Source organism: Hippocampus comes, unplaced genomic scaffold (assembly GCF_001891065.2).
Source record: "Hippocampus comes isolate QL1 unplaced genomic scaffold, H_comes_QL1_v1.1 scaffold276, whole genome shotgun sequence".
NCBI classification, from domain to species: Eukaryota; Metazoa; Chordata; class Actinopteri; order Syngnathiformes; family Syngnathidae; genus Hippocampus; species Hippocampus comes.
The window spans coordinates 770934-788755 of record NW_017805074.1 but is presented as its reverse complement, the minus strand read 5'-3'; the positions used below and the strand labels follow the sequence as shown (position 1 = coordinate 788755).

The 17822-nt window shown below is 41.4% G+C and overlaps 6 protein-coding genes and 1 long non-coding RNA gene across 8 annotated transcripts in view; 4 read left to right on the top strand and 3 right to left on the bottom strand.

Annotated features, from left to right (window-relative positions):
* Positions 1-752, bottom strand: part of cfap45 (cilia and flagella associated protein 45) — a 3388-nt gene extending 2636 nt beyond the window's left edge. Inside the window, exons 1-3 of the mRNA XM_019864851.1 lie at positions 585-752; positions 418-518; positions 8-64 (exon numbers count right to left, since the gene is read on the bottom strand). Coding sequence (XP_019720410.1) covers positions 8-64; positions 418-518; positions 585-701 — 275 coding nt within the window. The 5' untranslated portion in view covers positions 702-752. The remainder of the gene's footprint in view (positions 1-7; positions 65-417; positions 519-584) is intronic.
* A 676-nt stretch (positions 753-1428) lies between these two features.
* slc37a4a (solute carrier family 37 member 4a) lies at positions 1429-11759 on the top strand. Of its 2 annotated transcripts, XM_019864896.1 has the most exons (9): positions 1430-2495; positions 2602-2834; positions 3095-3338; positions 3536-3694; positions 3836-3921; positions 4072-4185; positions 4270-4408; positions 4790-4869; positions 11227-11759. In XM_019864896.1, exons 1-9 carry the CDS (start codon positions 2348-2350, stop codon positions 11311-11313), a joined length of 1290 nt encoding a protein of 429 aa, XP_019720455.1. In that variant the 5' UTR covers positions 1430-2347; the 3' UTR covers positions 11314-11759. The 2 variants fall into 2 exon arrangements, with proteins under 2 accessions (XP_019720457.1, XP_019720455.1); XM_019864898.1 differs by lacking the exon at positions 4790-4869 and having other exon boundaries at positions 1429-2495; positions 11147-11759.
* On the bottom strand, positions 5341-6890 carry trappc4 (trafficking protein particle complex subunit 4). Its single transcript, XM_019864899.1, has 5 exons — positions 6643-6890; positions 6158-6332; positions 5980-6083; positions 5760-5886; positions 5341-5654 (listed from the first exon to the last, which is right to left on the bottom strand). Exons 1-5 carry the CDS (start codon positions 6815-6817, stop codon positions 5576-5578), a joined length of 660 nt encoding a protein of 219 aa, XP_019720458.1. The 5' UTR covers positions 6818-6890; the 3' UTR covers positions 5341-5575.
* LOC109512855 (40S ribosomal protein S25) lies at positions 7063-9101 on the top strand. The gene is made up of 4 exons (XM_019864902.1): positions 7063-7169; positions 7802-7891; positions 7959-8142; positions 9004-9101. Exons 1-4 carry the CDS (start codon positions 7167-7169, stop codon positions 9096-9098), a joined length of 372 nt encoding a protein of 123 aa, XP_019720461.1. The 5' UTR covers positions 7063-7166; the 3' UTR covers positions 9099-9101.
* LOC109512856 (uncharacterized) lies at positions 9402-9593 on the top strand. The gene is made up of 2 exons (XR_002167602.1): positions 9402-9432; positions 9524-9593. It is a non-coding gene; the product is annotated as an uncharacterized LOC109512856 (long non-coding RNA).
* On the bottom strand, positions 11746-13294 carry LOC109512853 (trafficking protein particle complex subunit 4-like). The gene is made up of 5 exons (XM_019864900.1): positions 12945-13294; positions 12460-12634; positions 12282-12385; positions 12062-12188; positions 11746-11956 (listed from the first exon to the last, which is right to left on the bottom strand). Exons 1-5 carry the CDS (start codon positions 13117-13119, stop codon positions 11878-11880), a joined length of 660 nt encoding a protein of 219 aa, XP_019720459.1. The 5' UTR covers positions 13120-13294; the 3' UTR covers positions 11746-11877.
* A 42-nt stretch (positions 13295-13336) lies between these two features.
* On the top strand, positions 13337-15235 carry LOC109512854 (40S ribosomal protein S25). The gene is made up of 5 exons (XM_019864901.1): positions 13337-13426; positions 14005-14094; positions 14162-14345; positions 14983-15081; positions 15171-15235. The coding sequence occupies exons 1-4, from the start codon at positions 13424-13426 to the stop codon at positions 15075-15077; spliced, it is 372 nt and encodes a 123-aa protein (XP_019720460.1). The 5' UTR covers positions 13337-13423; the 3' UTR covers positions 15078-15081; positions 15171-15235.
* The last annotated feature ends 2587 nt before the right edge of the window (positions 15236-17822 follow it).

Here is a 17822-nt window from a genome sequence, read left to right as displayed (position 1 = left end):
AATCCGCTCAAAGTCGGATAATGGCAGAATGATGGACTGTCCAGAAGGATCACTGCATGGAACCCTGGCCACACAAACATATGTTGTTAGTTATACCTGCTGATTAAATCACAGTAAGATAACAAGTACTGACCCCAATGGAAAATCCACAGGCTCAGATAATCACAACGTATACACGCACGAGGATGACATTCTCCCAAAACTTTTCTATACCCTTATCCTCACTGGGGTCGCAGGTGAGCAGCCTATCCCAGTTGTTTTTGGGTGAGACGCAGGGTACACCCGGGACTGTTGGCCAGCCAATTGCAAGGCACACATAGACAAACAACCATTCACACCCGTGGCCAATTTAGTCTTCAGTGAACCTAGCATGTATGTTTTGGGAATGTAGCTGGAAATCAGATGAAATTAAATTACCTGAGATTGCGTACGTGGTCTTTGGTGACAATTTGGATCGTGTTGCCCATCTGCTTCTGCACCGACACATCCTTTGCCTTCGAGGCCGAATGTGATGATCTCTAAACAACAACGAAACACTCACCTGACAGTTTAACAGATGCAGAAGGTAAAGGACACACACTCACCCGTGTCTTCTTTTCAAACAGGCTTTCATCCACCTGGGAGGAGGGGGCTCGTGTGCGGTAGCGATGTTGCCTTCTCAAATTTGAAGTGGAAGCGCTTTCGCTCTGAAAAGTTGACATTTCTCCAATAATTATCACTGTCTGGTTCCATTCACGCTAACAAGTCATGATTGACTGTTGAATGTAACAATGATCAATTTAAAAATATAAATCATTTTAATTTATCTGTAATATGTTTTCACTGATGTCCATGGAAAAGTATACATTTTCGATTCATGAACCATTCAATCTATGATTAGGTCCTGTAAAATAATGTGTGCTTTTTGTAATATTGAAAGCTAATTTATAGTCAACCCCCCCAAAAAAACTTAATTTATCTTAACATTATTTGCAAAACAATTTACACTATGGCAGTATGTAGAGCAAAGCACCACCTCGTCCCTCCCCCACCACACACAAAAAACAGTAAAAACAATAGCAAACAAAAATGTTCAAACCAGACCATTTTTTCCTCGTCCAGATGTAGTCAAAACAGTAAAATATTTCTGGCCGTAAAAATAGAGCGAGAAAAAAAACTAAGTTGCCCAGAAAGCTGCCCGTTGCGCGTTCCAGGAAACTTCTGTCGTCATGTTGTCCTGTTGCCATAGAAACACGATGAAGATACTGCAAGGAGATACTGTTTATTATTATATATAAAAAAAAAAAACTTCGAGCTAAAAACACTTTAAATGGTCAATGACATACAGTGTTTACTTTTTATTCTGTCGTTTTTGTAGTGTTTCTGCCTCGCGTCGTGCTTGAACAACAAACCCATAGGAAGCGCAAGTATGCCGAAGCGCGAATTGAACATCCCCTCAGAAAAGCGAAGAAGAAGCTGAGGAAGGCGGGTTTGACAGCAAAAGTGAAAACGGACCATTGAAACAACTCAATGATAGAAATGAAAGCATTATGTTATGGCGCAGTTCGTGCGTTTAATATCATTGGCTTGAAAAAGGGGCGTCTCCATCGGTTCGTTATTATAATATTGTAACTTGGTGCAAGCGAGCGAACGTTACCGGGCGCTACTAAGTATTAACCGCGTGTTTTTCGATGTAGAAGTTACGTTCAAATGCATGTGTTGTTTTATGCTACAAAAATGATGTTTACTTCCGTACGTTTAGCGGTAAAAGTTGCTCGGTTGCAATCACGCCTCAGTGAGCGTAGCGGCGCTGTGATTGGCTCACGTGATGCGGAAACGTCATTGCAGTAATAGTTAATTCGTTGAAGATATCGTTCAAATCGATGCACGCTATTCTGAATATAGCGAGGACAACGTCCTGTTCAGTTTCGCTGTTTGATTTTAAAATGTTGCTTTCTGCTTTTATAAAGAAAAAAAATGGCAGTAAATTATTAACTTCATTAGTCCAAGGGTTCCATAAGCATATCGCGACAGTATATTTCAAGGTCATTGTTAATTTCGGAAATTTGTGCTGAATAGTGCCAATCATTTTTGAGGATTATATGATCATAACAAACAACATACCTATCGTGTAATACACACCAAGAGGCCAGATTAAATCATTTCTGGTGTTTGGGAGTTGACCATTAACTTGTACAGATTACAAACAGTCCTTAGTTGTAAACAGCAGCTGCTCCGACATTGTAGATCCTGAAGCAAAGTTCACCGGCAGGCACCGGCTGCTGATCTCCTCTCGGAATTCTCTTTTCAAATATATCTAAACATATATATATAGATTTTTTTATTTTAATTTTTTACATCTGCAGTCATGGGTAGAGCAAGTTACTCATACTATCGGGGCACAATATTTTTGGCCATGTTTGTTGGCTACACTCTTTACTACTTTAACAGAAAGACATTCTCTTTTGTGATGCCTTCGCTGATGCAGGAGATTGAACTGGACAAGGATGATCTCGGTATGCTTGAACATGTCACATGAATTTATTCCTGTATTTTGAACCATGACTGTCTTATAAAGTTTATGTATCACAACCGTGTTGTTTGTGTGTTCTGCTTGCTCAGGCATGATAACCAGCAGTCAGTCTTTGGCCTACGCTATCAGTAAGTTCATCAGTGGAGTGCTTTCAGACCAGATCAGTGCCCGCTGGCTCTTCTCTATTGGCTTGTTTGCGGTGGGAGGCATCAACGTAGTCTTCTCCTGGTCATCCACTGTGGCCGTCTTCTCTACCCTGTGGTTCCTCAACGGCTTGGGCCAGGGCCTCGGCTGGCCTCCCTGTGGCAGGGTGCTGCGCAAGGTAGCTCAACACTATACATTAATTACTCTGCCACATCATACCATTTGTGTGTGTGTGTGTATGTGTGTGTCTATATATACCATATATTTCCTGTGCCTTGCTCCCCTTAACAGCAGCCAACAGCAACATGGGGTGAGAAGGGGGGGGGGGCAGTAATTGATCAACTTCAACAGGCAGTTGGAACAGGCCCGACACCAATGGTTTCATCCATTCAGTTCGTCACAGGAATGACAATGACAGCATTTCATCTTTGCTCTCAGTGGTTTGAGCCCTCTCAATTTGGAACATGGTGGGCGATCCTGGCGTGCAGCATGAATCTGGCTGGCAGCTTGGGCCCTCTTATTGCCTCAGTGCTGGCCCAGAGTTACGGCTGGAGGACCATCCTCTCCGTGTCCGGATTGATCTGTGTGGCGTCATCCTTTGTCTGCCTGTTGGTCATCAAGAACGAACCCAAGGATGTGGGGCTACCTAGTATTGAAGTGGCGGCCAAGAAGAGCAAAGGAGGTGAGTCTACTGACTCAGACATACTTGCGTCACACAAACTGGGCAGTCTTTGGTCGAGCAACCTGATGCACGCCCCTCACATGCCCCTCATGTGGAGGGAGCTCCGGTGTGTGGTGGATTTATGATTCCATGTGGATTATGAAACCTTTCTTGCATTCATGACATGTCATTTTCCCTTCCATGTTTATCTCCTTCAGGGTCTTCCAGTGATGAGAGCACTCTGTCTGAGTTCCTGCTCTCACCTTACCTCTGGCTGCTTTCCGTGTCCTATCTGGTGGTGTTTGGGGTGAAGACAGCTTGCACCGACTGGGGACAGCTGTTTCTCATTCAGGACAAGGGACAGTCTACGCTGATGGGTATGCGATACGTGACGAGTGAGATTCTCGTTAAATCGGGAAACTAGCATTGAAGAGTCAATTTAGTAGTGATGGGAAGTGCTGCATCTTCACTGTTTATGTGGTGTTGTCTGTGTTGATTCACCGCTTTCTTCTTCGTAGGGAGCTCATACATGAGTGCGCTGGAGTTGGGAGGTCTCATAGGCAGCGTGGCAGCAGGTTATTACTCTGACAAAGCTGTGGCCAAAGTAAGTGAGCAATCCACACACAGCCCAAACCAATTTCATTCTCCTCCGTCCCGTGATTTGCGTTTTGTTTGGCACGTATTATACACTCAAGTATGGACAAAGGTTTCACTCCACTCACCTTCTCAACCCAATTTCCCTTTGTCTGTACAGCAAGGCATAAGAACCTACGGCAATCCTCGCCACTTTGTCCTGATCCTTATGATGGCAGGAATGTTTGTATCCATGTACCTGTTTCGAATCACGGTCACTGCGGACAGCCCGAAGGTAATTGATGACACAACATGAAGAGACTGCGTAAGATCACGAGCAGAATGCATTGGAATTAATGTCTATTGTGTGCACTTGAAGGTGTGGATACTCTTTTTGGGTGCTGCTTTCGGTTTCTCCTCCTACGGTCCAATGGCCTTGTTTGGGGTTATAGCCAATGAGAGTGCTCCGTCCAACTACTGTGGGACATCACACGCTATCGTGGCTCTGATGGCTAACAGTAAGTAGATTACTTTTTTGTTTGCAATAAGTACTGTGCAAAAGTCTTAGGTCAGCACTAGTTTGGTATTTGCTATCATAGCCCTTATTAAAGATGCAGGCAGCAGGGTGACACAAACTCATGCTCACAAAATTTCATAGAGGAATGTTGCACGAGAGAACAACCGATTTCATATCAACAATTTTATTTCCATCCATGAGATGGTTATCTGGAGAATTTGCTAGAATAAAACAATTTGCGAGAATAAAACATCCAGAGGTGCAAAAGTGCTTTTGCACAATTTTGGACATGTTGGATTGGTAAACTCCCACAACTGAACTTGAATATTTTGTCTTAATAATCTGAAGGTAAGAAATTCAGCAAATTTGATCTCTTCCTCAGTTGGTGGCTTCCTCTCTGGGCTCCCATTCAGCACCATTGCCAAACACTACGACTGGGAAATGGCCTTCTGGGTTGCAGAGATCGTCTGTGGCATCACAGCTGTTGATCCGATAGCAAACAACCTGGGGAAAACAAAAGACGCTGCAAATGTGCAAGAGAATTAGGAATGAAACCAGAAATACTGAGTCTGACTTACGAATGGAACATAGACGCCAACATCAGTATGTCCTAATTTCCCCACAAGAAGATACATCTGAAACCTTCGTCATATTAGCTTGTTGGTTTTTTAACAAGTTTTTTTTTATACAAATCACATTATTTTCAGCATGTAAAATGAAGCAAAAAAAATTTGGACATGCTTGTATCCAAAAACTGTTACATTGTCTCTTATCTCATCATTAATTTAACAAGGGAACGGCTGAAATGGGGTGGATCCCCCACCTCATGGCAAATAATCATTTCCAAGTTCCAAGGTTTCCAAGTTGTTTTCTTTTCTAGTCCCTCCATTTTTACATTTAATTTACTGGTGTTCAATTTTGGAGGTTTTTCTCGAAACATATCTCCTCAAGTAGCCTCTTAATGACATGAACCTACTCTGAAGAGTCAACCATTTTCAATGTTCTTATGAGCTACCTTGCAAACAATCGTGTCACTTGAAATATTATTTGAGTTTAATAGTATTTACAAAACAAGAAGTATATACAGTGTAGTCATTGTATTGTCACTGGGACACAGCAAATTTTTTTTTATAAATGAACAAGAACTAAAAAATGATTATTTTCTGCTTCATGACCCAGCTCCAAAGTTGCCAGCCTTCTCTGCAATCTCCAGGGCGCTTTTTAAGTTCTGATCAAATAGTTCACATCTGGAAATAGAAAATTCAAACATAATAAACTTGGCCACAAGGGGTAAAATACACTTAAAATTCCAGATTGGATTGGAGCGTAAGGTTAAAGGTGACCATGTGTACCTGATAGGCATCTCGAGTGAGTAGAATGGATTCTTTAGAGCAAAATCTGCATAGATCTCATATATTTTCCTGAGGAGAGCATCAATGCTGGCTTGTCGCGGGTCTGCCAGCACTATGAATTTTATTCCTGAGAGGACACAAAAGTTACATTTTATACAGGTGGTCATCTGGCATTTTTTTTTTTTTTTTAAACTGGGAGCAAATTAGCTTCATACGCCACCTGTAAGAGTCTGGAAACAGTGGAGTTTAAACACGTCCGTTTCCAGCATCTCAATCCCTGAACTTCCAGGCTCTGGAGACAGCTGTGATCCGATAGCAAACAACCTGGGGAAAACAAAAGATGCTGCAAATGTGCGAGAGAATTAGGAATGAAACCAGATGTACTGAATCTGACTTACGAATGAAACATAGACGCCAACATCAGCTTCTCATTGGAGCTGAGTCGAGCCCGTCCGAATCGAATTGACACTGGATAATTGGAGGGGTCTTTCAAGTATTCCAGGATGTCCTTGCCATCCGCTGTACTCTTTCCCATCACATCAATCCCATTTATGGAGAGAACTGCGTGGCCCACTGGAAGAATAAAAATGTTATTACAACTACTAGACATTAATTGAGACAAATCAACAATGTTTTTGTCTGTGGGTGTAATAACTTAAATTTGAGTTTTGCTATATTTCTTCGTAACACAATGTACGACCAACGGATTTTAACGGACATTGTTCATTGAAGTATAAAAGTAACATGTCGCTATTTGTTGGATCTTAGAGTATTAAATTAAACCCCACGTTTACTGAAACATATTGGACTACATTTCTATTAGCAAGCAATCAGGACATGAGCTAACACGAATGCTAGTCAGCGTCAAAATTTGAGGCATTACCTTTGATTCCGTCCCTCTGCCCAAACGACACGACCACTTTCTCATCGTGATGCTTGAGCACCAAATCTAAAGGGTAACTAAACGTCTTTTCGGCCTCCGCTCTCGGCACATAGTTGTCATACTGGTAAATTAAACCTCCAGCCTTGTTGACTACATACACACTGAAGATCACCATCTTGGCGACGTCCGACAGCAGCGGTCACGTGACAATAACACGGTGTGGGGCGATTTTGCATTTTTTATTTTTTTGGGCATTTTATTGTCCCATATTTTTTTTTTTTTTTTTTTTTTTTTTTGCATTTTATTGTCCCCACATTTTTGATTTTACTCTGGTAATTTTCCGAAAACGTTGATCCTGTGCTGACACTTATTGGCGTTTCTGAGCATTCATTCGAGGTGGAAACGGAATCAACGCGATAACTCATATTCCCACAATCCTCTACTCCACTTCCGCATGTACGGGTTGTCTTATGCCTTTTCGCAGGGGCTGACTTCCTTTCGCTCCGACATCTTGACGAGGAAACATGGTGAGTGCAACTAGCGTGGCTTAAAACGAGTTAAAGTCAACAAATCCACGCGTTTCTATGGCTTCGTCTGACGATTGAACAGTCGGGATATACGGCGAAGCAAGTGTGCTTCATTTCATTTTTTGTCAATATGGAAGCAAACGCCCAAACAAAGTTAGCTGACGCTGGTTAGCTTGTGTGCTAATTCCGCCACGCTTTCATACCGCTTGTGAGCGAAGAAGCTCCATAAAAGCATTGGAACAATGAAACAACGGGTCTTGTATGCGCATAAGTCCTGATGATAACTTGACGTTTTAGTTGATGGATACTTCCACACGTTGATAAATGTACGTTTTGATGCTTAGCGACACAAAAAAAGGCCTTTCCATGCCAGTGATGTGCTCAAGTTTGCGTGAGCATTGGCTAGCGGCTTGGTATCATGCTCAGAATTTCACGCTGTTCTGGGTGACATTACCAAATGGCCCTTCGTATCATGCTCAGAATTTCACGCTGTTCTGGGTGACGTCTTATTACCAAATGGCCCTTGTGATATTCACATGTAATTACTTGTGTATATACACATCCTCTAGATTGAACTGTAATTTTCTATTGGATCTGCTTGCAAATTAATGACCCACCTTCCCCACCTTCAGCCTCCCAAGACAGACAAGAAAAAGGACACTGGGAAGTCCAAGAAGGACAAGGACCCAGTTAATAAGTCTGGAGGCAAAGCCAAGAAGAAGGTATTGACTCATTGTGAAGTGTTTCTCCTGGCAGCACTTGACTTTATATGTTTGTGTGGTTGAGCAGAAGTGGTCCAAGGGAAAAGTGAGGGACAAGCTCAACAACCTGATCCTCTTCGACAAGGCCACCTACGACAAGCTGTACAAAGAAGTTCCTAACTACAAGCTCATCACACCTGCTGTTGTGTCTGAGAGGCTGAAGATCCGTGGCTCCCTGGCCAGGAACGCCCTGCAGGAACTGCTCGCTAAAGGTGAATCACAATTGAAAATGTTAAATGGACAAAGTGATGCAGCTCTGACAGCTTCAAAATGTGATTGTCATTCATTAATTGGTGCTGGTCAACCTTCAATTTCAGAGTGTCTTAAAACCTTCACTAATTCCTCACAGTTTTTGTCCATTATCTTGTTGACTGCTTCATGGGAACTGGAACAAAACCTCACCTGAAAAAAGCAGGAAAGGTGCTTAACTGAAGCAACACTTTCCCCATCCCCATAACTACTACGATCTCCGATTGGCACAGCATTGAAACACCAACCCAAACTACCTTTTCTGATTTTGATGGGAGGATATTTGACAGTTCTTCCTTTACTGCCATTTAGTGTTGCCGATGAAAAAAAGCTGAAGATATAGTTATTTCAATGAGACTGACTGAAATGAGGTTTAGAGAGGTTGAAGTGGTGTCGGTGGTTATGCAAAATGTGTCTAGCATGAAATGGGGGGGGGGGTCCTTTACGCTCCCAAGTATTTATTTATTTTTCACAAATAGTTTGCATCCCCATCAGTGCAGAGAACAGTGTTGGTACAATTAGATTATTTCCTTGCCTTTTTATCAAAGTTGTAAAAGTTGGATTCAAGGTAATGATCACGGTCTCGTTTTCTGCAATATTGTAGCAAAACGTCAAGCCTGCACCACAGCCTCTTATTGCCTGTGTCCTACATCTTAAATCTGAATGCATACTAAATTGCTGGAGACCTTTTGCACTCCAATCTTCTAGGGAGGTTTTTCTGGGTGACAGTTGACATCACCCAATGGACAATGGCCGCTCACGTGCTTACACGATGCATGTAATGCAACCCAACAACTTGAAATGTGTGCGCCGTGTTGTTGCAGGCATGATCAAGCTGGTGTCGAAGCACAGAGCCCAACTCATCTACACTCGTAGCACCAAAGGTGGAGATGAGGAGGTAGCACCAGAGAAAGCATAATCAGGTAACAACTGTTTAAAAAAAAAAAAAAATGAATGCCCAGGCTTGTTTCTTCTCAAGCTCCCACTCACCTGCCGTCGTTCTCTCTTTCAGGTTCTCCTGTTTGTTTCCTGTGATGTGCTCTTTGTAATGGAAGTTGAATAAAATGTAAAGACAAATCCTGGAATGTTTTGTTTGAAATACATCAAATTCATCCGCTGCGCACACAATAATGCAACAATCACTTCCCAGTCAGGGCTGTTGAAGAGCACTAATTAAATTACATTCTGATGTGCAGTAACTCTCGTTTATTGGGGTGGAATTGGCTCCTTAGCACCAGAGAAAGCATAATCAGGTAACAACTGTTTTTTAAAAAAAACAAAAAAGAATGCCCAGGCTTGTTTCTTCTCATGTCCCCACTCACCTGCCGTCGTTCTCTCTTTCAGGTTCTCCTGTTTGTTTCCTGTGATGTGCTCTTTGTAATGGAAGTTGAATAAAATGTAAAGACAAATCCTGGAATGTTTTGTTTGAAATACATCAAATTCATCCGCTGCGCACACAATAATGCAACAATCACTTCCCAGTCAGCGCTGTTGAAGAGCACGAATTAAATTACATTCTGATGTGCAGTAACTCGTTTATTGGGGGTGGAATTGGCTCCTCACCTTTGCAATAGACAAACTTTGGATTTTTAAAGTTTCATATGAATGGTTCACCTCCAATACAATACAGTCTGTGCATATGAGGTGCAGGTATTATTTTTCTCCACTTGGATCACCATCAATACATCCTAAACTACATGTGGGAACCGAATGATTCTCACCGAACATGCATCACATTTTAGCGATGCATGCGCTGTGTGAATGTTATTGGCCGGGGGTTGCCAAGTAATGGCGTTTCACACCGAATAAAATCTTGTTTACATTGTGTTTAGTCAGGTTTTTTTTGTAGAGGAACTCTTTCACTCTTGAATGAAAATGAACTCCTGGTTAAAAACCGTTCATAGAATCAGCTCGTTTATGAAGCAAACATACACTAGGTTCGAGTTCGGCCAATATATGAACAAGGTCATGACCTTTCATTCATTGACCTTCAGGTACAGCATTGCAAGCAGTGAAATTTGTTCTTTGAAAGTCTACTCCATAAAGTGATCCTAACGTAAAATGCACATAATGTTTTCAGTGGAAAAAAAATGTCAGCTGCCAGGGGCCTATTCCTAGTCCTTTCATACATACATACATATATATATATGGATGTGAAATGACTGATCCCCACATGCATTTATTTACTCAATCATGCTGGCAGCATAGTAGCAGCAGCAGGCGAAGGATTTACCAATGGTGCACAATGATCAAATTTGCGTTTATCAATCAATATTCCGTTCAAGTCAATTCACATCTCTTTCATGAAAAGGCCATCATATGACGCAACTATCATGATGGTAGACGGGGAGAACTACAAACTTACGGTCACCTCACTTTGAATAGCAATTTTCAACGTAAATTCTACTATTTTTAGTTCTGGCGGTGCACAATTTTTTTTTTCTTCTGAGTGTGGGCAAAACAAAATTATTGAGATGCAATAATAATCAGAGATGACTACAGTATATTACATGCACATATGAAACATGAGCTTCCAACTAGGGAATGAAAAACTTGCCTTCCCTTGTTTGTGTACTTATTTCAGGCACTGATACTGACACTGTTTTCAAAGCAGGTGACACTTTAAATTATTAAAGCCGGTTAACTTTTCAAAAGCGTCTTGTTCAGCACCCAGTCTTAACATGCCATCCAGCAGATTGGAGACATCCAGCGGTCTTATTTTCAGTTCCAAGTGGATGATTTCTAACTGGGCGCCTCTGTTGAGTTCCATCCAATTTTGCACCACATTTATCCTCGAAAACCTTAGGCAGAATAAAACAATTTGCGAGAATAAAACATCCAGAGGTGCAAAAGTGCTTTTGCACAATTTTGGACATGTTGGATTGGTAAACTCCCACAACTGAACTTGAATATTTTGTCTTAATAATCTGAAGGTAAGAAATTCAGCAAATTTGATCTCTTCCTCAGTTGGTGGCTTCCTCTCTGGGCTCCCATTCAGCACCATTGCCAAACACTACGACTGGGAAATGGCCTTCTGGGTTGCAGAGATCGTCTGTGGCATCACAGCTGTCTGCTTCTTCCTGCTGCGTAACGTTCGCACTAAGATGGGTCACATGTCCAAGAAGTCTGACTAAGATGTCCTAATTTCCCCACAAGAAGATACATCTGAAACCTTCGTCATATTAGCTTGTTGGTTTTTTAACAAGTTTTTTTTTATACAAATCACATTATTTTCAGCATGTAAAATGAAGCAAAAAAAATTGGGACATGCTTGTGTCCAAAAACTGTTACACTGTCTATGTATCTCATCATTAATTTAACAAGGGAACGACTGAAATGGGGTGGATCCCCCACCTCATGGCAAATAATCATTTCCAAGTTCCAAGGTTTCCAAGTTGTTCTCATTTCTAGTCCCCCCATTTTTACATTTAATTTACTGGTGTTCAACTTTGGAGGTTTTTCTCGAGACATATCTCCTCAAGCAGCCTCTTAAAGACATGAACCTACTCTGAAGAGTCAACCATTTTCAATGTTCTTATGAGCTACCTTGCAAACAATCGTGTCACTTGAAATATTATTTGAGTTTAATAGTATTTACAAAACAAGAAGTATATACAGTGTAGTCATTGTATTGTCACTGGGACACAGCAAAATTTTTTTATAAATGAACAAGAACTAAAAAATGATTATTTTCTGCTTCATGACCCAGCTCCAAAGTTGCCAGCCTTCTCTGCAATCTCCAGGGCGCTTTTTAAGTTCTGATCAAATAGTTCACATCTGGAAATAGAAAATTCAAACATAATAAACTTGGCCACAAGGGGTAAAATACACTTAAAATTCCAGATTGGATTGGAGCGTAAGGTTAAAGGTGACCATGTGTACCTGATAGGCATCTCGAGTGAGTAGAATGGATTCTTTAGAGCAAAATCTGCATAGATCTCATATATTTTCCTGAGGAGAGCATCAATGCTGGCTTGTCGCGGGTCTGCCAGCACTATGAATTTTATTCCTGAGAGGACACAAAAGTTACATTTTATACAGGTGGTCATCTGGCATTTTTTTTTTTTTTTTAAACTGGGAGCAAATTAGCTTCATACGCCACCTGTAAGAGTCTGGAAACAGTGGAGTTTAAACACGTCCGTTTCCAGCATCTCAATCCCTGAACTTCCAGGCTCTGGAGACAGCTGTGATCCGATAGCAAACAACCTGGGGAAAACAAAAGATGCTGCAAATGTGCGAGAGAATTAGGAATGAAACCAGATGTACTGAATCTGACTTACGAATGAAACATAGACGCCAACATCAGCTTCTCATTGGAGCTGAGTCGAGCCCGTCCGAATCGAATTGACACTGGATAATTGGAGGGGTCTTTCAAGTATTCCAGGATGTCCTTGCCATCCGCTGTACTCTTTCCCATCACATCAATCCCATTTATGGAGAGAACTGCGTGGCCCACTGGAAGAATAAAAATGTTATTACAACTACTAGACATTAATTGAGACAAATCAACAATGTTTTTGTCTGTGGGTGTAATAACTTAAATTTGAGTTTTGCTATATTTCTTCGTAACACAATGTACGACCAACGGATTTTAACGGACATTGTTCATTGAAGTATAAAAGTAACATGTCGCTATTTGTTGGATCTTAGAGTATTAAATTAAACCCCACGTTTACTGAAACATATTGGACTACATTTCTATTAGCAAGCAATCAGGACATGAGCTAACACGAATGCTAGTCAGCGTCAAAATTTGAGGCATTACCTTTGATTCCGTCCCTCTGCCCAAACGACACGACCACTTTCTCATCGTGATGCTTGAGCACCAAATCTAAAGGGTAACTAAACGTCTTTTCGGCCTCCGCTCTCGGCACATAGTTGTCATACTGGTAAATTAAACCTCCAGCCTTGTTGACTACATACACACTGAAGATCACCATCTTGGCGACGTCCGACAGCAGCGGTCACGTGACAATAACACGGTGTGGGGCGATTTTGCATTTTTTATTTTTTTGGGCATTTTATTGTCCCATCATTTTTGATTTTACTCTGGTAATTTTCCGAAAACGTTGATCCTGTGCTGACACTTATTGGCGTTTCTGAGCATTCATTCGAGGTGGAAACGGAATCAACGCGATAACTCATATTCCCACAATCCTCTACTCCACTTCCGCATGTACGGGTTGTCTTATGCCTTTTCGCAGGGGCTGACTTCCTTTCGCTCCGACATCTTGACGAGGAAACATGGTGAGTGCAACTAGCGTGGCTTAAAACGAGTTAAAGTCAACAAATCCACGCGTTTCTATGGCTTCGTCTGACGATTGAACAGTCGGGATATACGGCGAAGCAAGTGTGCTTCATTTCATTTTTTGTCAATATGGAAGCAAACGCCCAAACAAAGTTAGCTGACGCTGGTTAGCTTGTGTGCTAATTCCGCCACGCTTTCATACCGCTTGTGAGCGAAGAAGCTCCATAAAAGCATTGGAACAATGAAACAACGGGTCTTGTATGCGCATAAGTCCTGATGATAACTTGACGTTTTAGTTGATGGATACTTCCACACGTTGATAAATGTACGTTTTGATGCTTAGCGACACAAAAAAAGGCCTTTCCATGCCAGTGATGTGCTCAAGTTTGCGTGAGCATTGGCTAGCGGCTTGGTATCATGCTCAGAATTTCACGCTGTTCTGGGTGACGTCTTATTACCAAATGGCCCTTGTGATATTCACATGTAATTACTTGTGTATATACACATCCTCTAGATTGAACTGTAATTTTCTATTGGATCTGCTTGCAAATTAATGACCCACCTTCCCCACCTTCAGCCTCCCAAGACAGACAAGAAAAAGGACACTGGGAAGTCCAAGAAGGACAAGGACCCAGTTAATAAGTCTGGAGGCAAAGCCAAGAAGAAGGTATTGACTCATTGTGAAGTGTTTCTCCTGGCAGCACTTGACTTTATATGTTTGTGTGGTTGAGCAGAAGTGGTCCAAGGGAAAAGTGAGGGACAAGCTCAACAACCTGATCCTCTTCGACAAGGCCACCTACGACAAGCTGTACAAAGAAGTTCCTAACTACAAGCTCATCACACCTGCTGTTGTGTCTGAGAGGCTGAAGATCCGTGGCTCCCTGGCCAGGAACGCCCTGCAGGAACTGCTCGCTAAAGGTGAATCACAATTGAAAATGTTAAATGGACAAAGTGATGCAGCTCTGACAGCTTCAAAATGTGATTGTCATTCATTAATTGGTGCTGGTCAACCTTCAATTTCAGAGTGTCTTAAAACCTTCACTAATTCCTCACAGTTTTTGTCCATTATCTTGTTGACTGCTTCATGGGAACTGGAACAAAACCTCACCTGAAAAAAGCAGGAAAGGTGGTTTGTGGAAAGGGGTTTTGGGGGAAAATGGGGGGGGGGGTCCTTTACGCTCCCAAGTATTTATTTATTTTTCACAAATAGTTTGCATCCCCATCAGTGCAGAGAACAGTGTTGGTACAATTAGATTATTTCCTCGCCTTTTTATCAAAGTCGTAAAAGTTGGATTCAAGGTAATGATCACGGTCTCGTTTTCTGCAATATTGTAGCAAAACGTCAAGCCTGCACCACAGCCTCTTATTGCCTGTGTCCTACATCTTAAATCTGACTGCATACTAAACTGCTGGAGACCTTTTGCACTCCAATCTTCTAGGGAGGTTTTTCTGGGTGACAGTTGACATCACCCAATGGACAATGGCCGCTCACGTGCTTACACGATGCATGTAATGCAACCCAACAACTTGAAATGTGTGCGCCGTGTTGTTGCAGGCATGATCAAGCTGGTGTCGAAGCACAGAGCCCAACTCATCTACACTCGTAGCACCAAAGGTGGAGATGAGGAGGTAGCACCAGAGAAAGCATAATCAGGTAACAACTGTTTAAAAAAAAAAAAAAATGAATGCCCAGGCTTGTTTCTTCTCAAGCTCCCACTCACCTGCCGTCGTTCTCTCTTTCAGGTTCTCCTGTTTGTTTCCTTTGATGTGCTCTTTGTAATGGAAGTTGAATAAAATGTAAAGACAAATCCTGGAATGTTTTGTTTGAAATACATCAAATTCATCCGCTGCGCACACAATAATGCAACAATCACTTCCCAGTCAGGGCTGTTGAAGAGCACTAATTAAATTACATTCTGATGTGCAGTAACTCTCGTTTATTGGGGTGGAATTGGCTCCTTACCTTTGCAATAGACAAACTTTGGATTTTTAAAGTTTCATATGAATGGTTCACCTCCAATACAATACAGTCTGTGCATATGAGGTGCAGGTATTATTTTTCTCCACTTGGATCACCATCAATACATCCTAAACTACATGTGGGAACCGAATGATTCTCACCGAACATGCATCACATTTTAGCGATGCATGCGCTGTGTGAATGTTATTGGCCGGGGGTTGCCAAGTAATGGCGTTTCACACCGAATAAAATCTTGTTTACATTGTGTTTAGTCAGGTTTTTTTTGTAGAGGAACTCTTTCACTCTTGAATGAAAATGAACTCCTGGTTAAAAACCGTTCATAGAATCAGCTCGTTTATGAAGCAAACATACACTAGGTTCGAGTTCGGCCAATATATGAACAAGGTCATGACCTTTCATTCATTGACCTTCAGGTACAGCATTGCAAGCAGTGAAATTTGTTCTTTGAAAGTCTACTCCATAAAGTGATCCTAACGTAAAATGCACATAATGTTTTCAGTGGAAAAAAAATGTCAGCTGCCAGGGGCCTATTCCTAGTCCTTTCATACATACATACATATATATATATGGATGTGAAATGACTGATCCCCACATGCATTTATTTACTCAATCATGCTGGCAGCATAGTAGCAGCAGCAGGCGAAGGATTTACCAATGGTGCACAATGATCAAATTTGCGTTTATCAGTCAATATTCCGTTCAAGTCAATTCACATCTCTTTTTCATGAAAAGGCCATCATGCGACGCAACTATCATGATGGTAGACGGGGAGAACTACAAACTTACGGTCACCTCACTTTGAATAGCAATTTTCAACGTAAATTCTACTATTTTTAGTTCTGGCGGTGCACAATTTTTTTTTTCTTCTGAGTGTGGGCAAAACAAAATTATTGAGATGCAATAATAATCAGAGATGACTACAGTATATTACATGCACATATGAAACATGAGCTTCCAACTAGGGAATGAAAAACTTGCCTTCCCTTGTTTGTGTACTTATTTCAGGCACTGATACTGACACTGTTTTCAAAGCAGGTGACACTTTAAATTATTAAAGCCGGTTAACTTTTCAAAAGCGTCTTGTTCAGCACCCAGTCTTAACATGCCATCCAGCAGATTGGAGACATCCAGCGGTCTTATTTTCAGTTCCAAGTGGATGATTTCTAACTGGGCGCCTCTGTTGAGTTCCATCCAATTTTGCACCACATTTATCCTCGAAAACCTTAGGCAGTGAGTGAAGTTATGATCAGATATTGATAAGCAGTATGACCAAAAAAAATGCCCTATCTTCAGATACTCGCCGGAGGCAGGAGACTCCCTGATAGATGGAGTCTATCTGTGGATGACATCTCCAGATGCTGCTGCTCAGCCAACACCCACTTGACATGGACAACGTACGGTAGCATTGACAGCTACATGACTTTCTCATTTTAACAATAAAACATTTAGGGCTACTCGTTTTATACGTGCATAAAGCCTCTGCGATCTGCATTACATTAAGTCGGACGGCATTTATTGAGTGATTCCTCAGTTTATATTAGTTATCTTTTTTTGGCCGGAGGTGGGGGGCAGGCAATAGTTTGCACGTTTAATTGACAGGCGAGAGGCTTGACATCGAATCTTTTCTCATGTTGTATGGGATTGCCATAGCAACAACTGAAACACTGTTCATGTAATAAATGTCAATGTAGACTCATGCTGATTTTTAAGGTCAAATAATTACTGTGTGGCTTTAAAGAGCACCACCAGCGTTGTCAACTCAAACTTTCACAGTAGCAATTTCAACAGGAGCTTCCTTTTTTGTCGTGAATGGAATGATAAAGGAAGAGCAAGACATGACAATACAGAAAATGTTTGGTTCAAAAAATAGCGTTTTTGTATATCGTTCTTTATTTTAAACACAACTACACATGCTTACATTCTCCTTCAAAGTACTGTTACACCCCAAGTCATACATTTCCGATGCATACCTGCCTCAAAGTTATTTTCCAAATAAAAGGCAAGCCCGTGCTGGTTTTTAAGCTAGAACAAGATATAGTTGCAAAAATCATTCATGGAACCAACAACATCCATCAATTTTTTTAAAAAACTGTAATGTAAAATCGTGGATGGGGAATATCTTGCTTCTCTGAATATGTTCTCATTGTGAATGCCTTAATTTTCCAGCAAGATCTCAGTAAACCAAGAGCTCAACCGTGGTTTACTTAACCTCTCGCTACTTATTCGCCAAGGTTGAAAACAAAAGTGGACCTAAGAAAGTGACGTGTGGAACACCAGCTGTGTTTTCAAATGTCAGGAATAAAAGTAAAAAAGTCAGAAGAGGAATGAATACTCAATAGTACTGAAGAACAGAGAGCAGTAAAATACAGAAACAAAGTGTTTGAAAAATGTGCTCTGACCACCTCCCCCCAGCA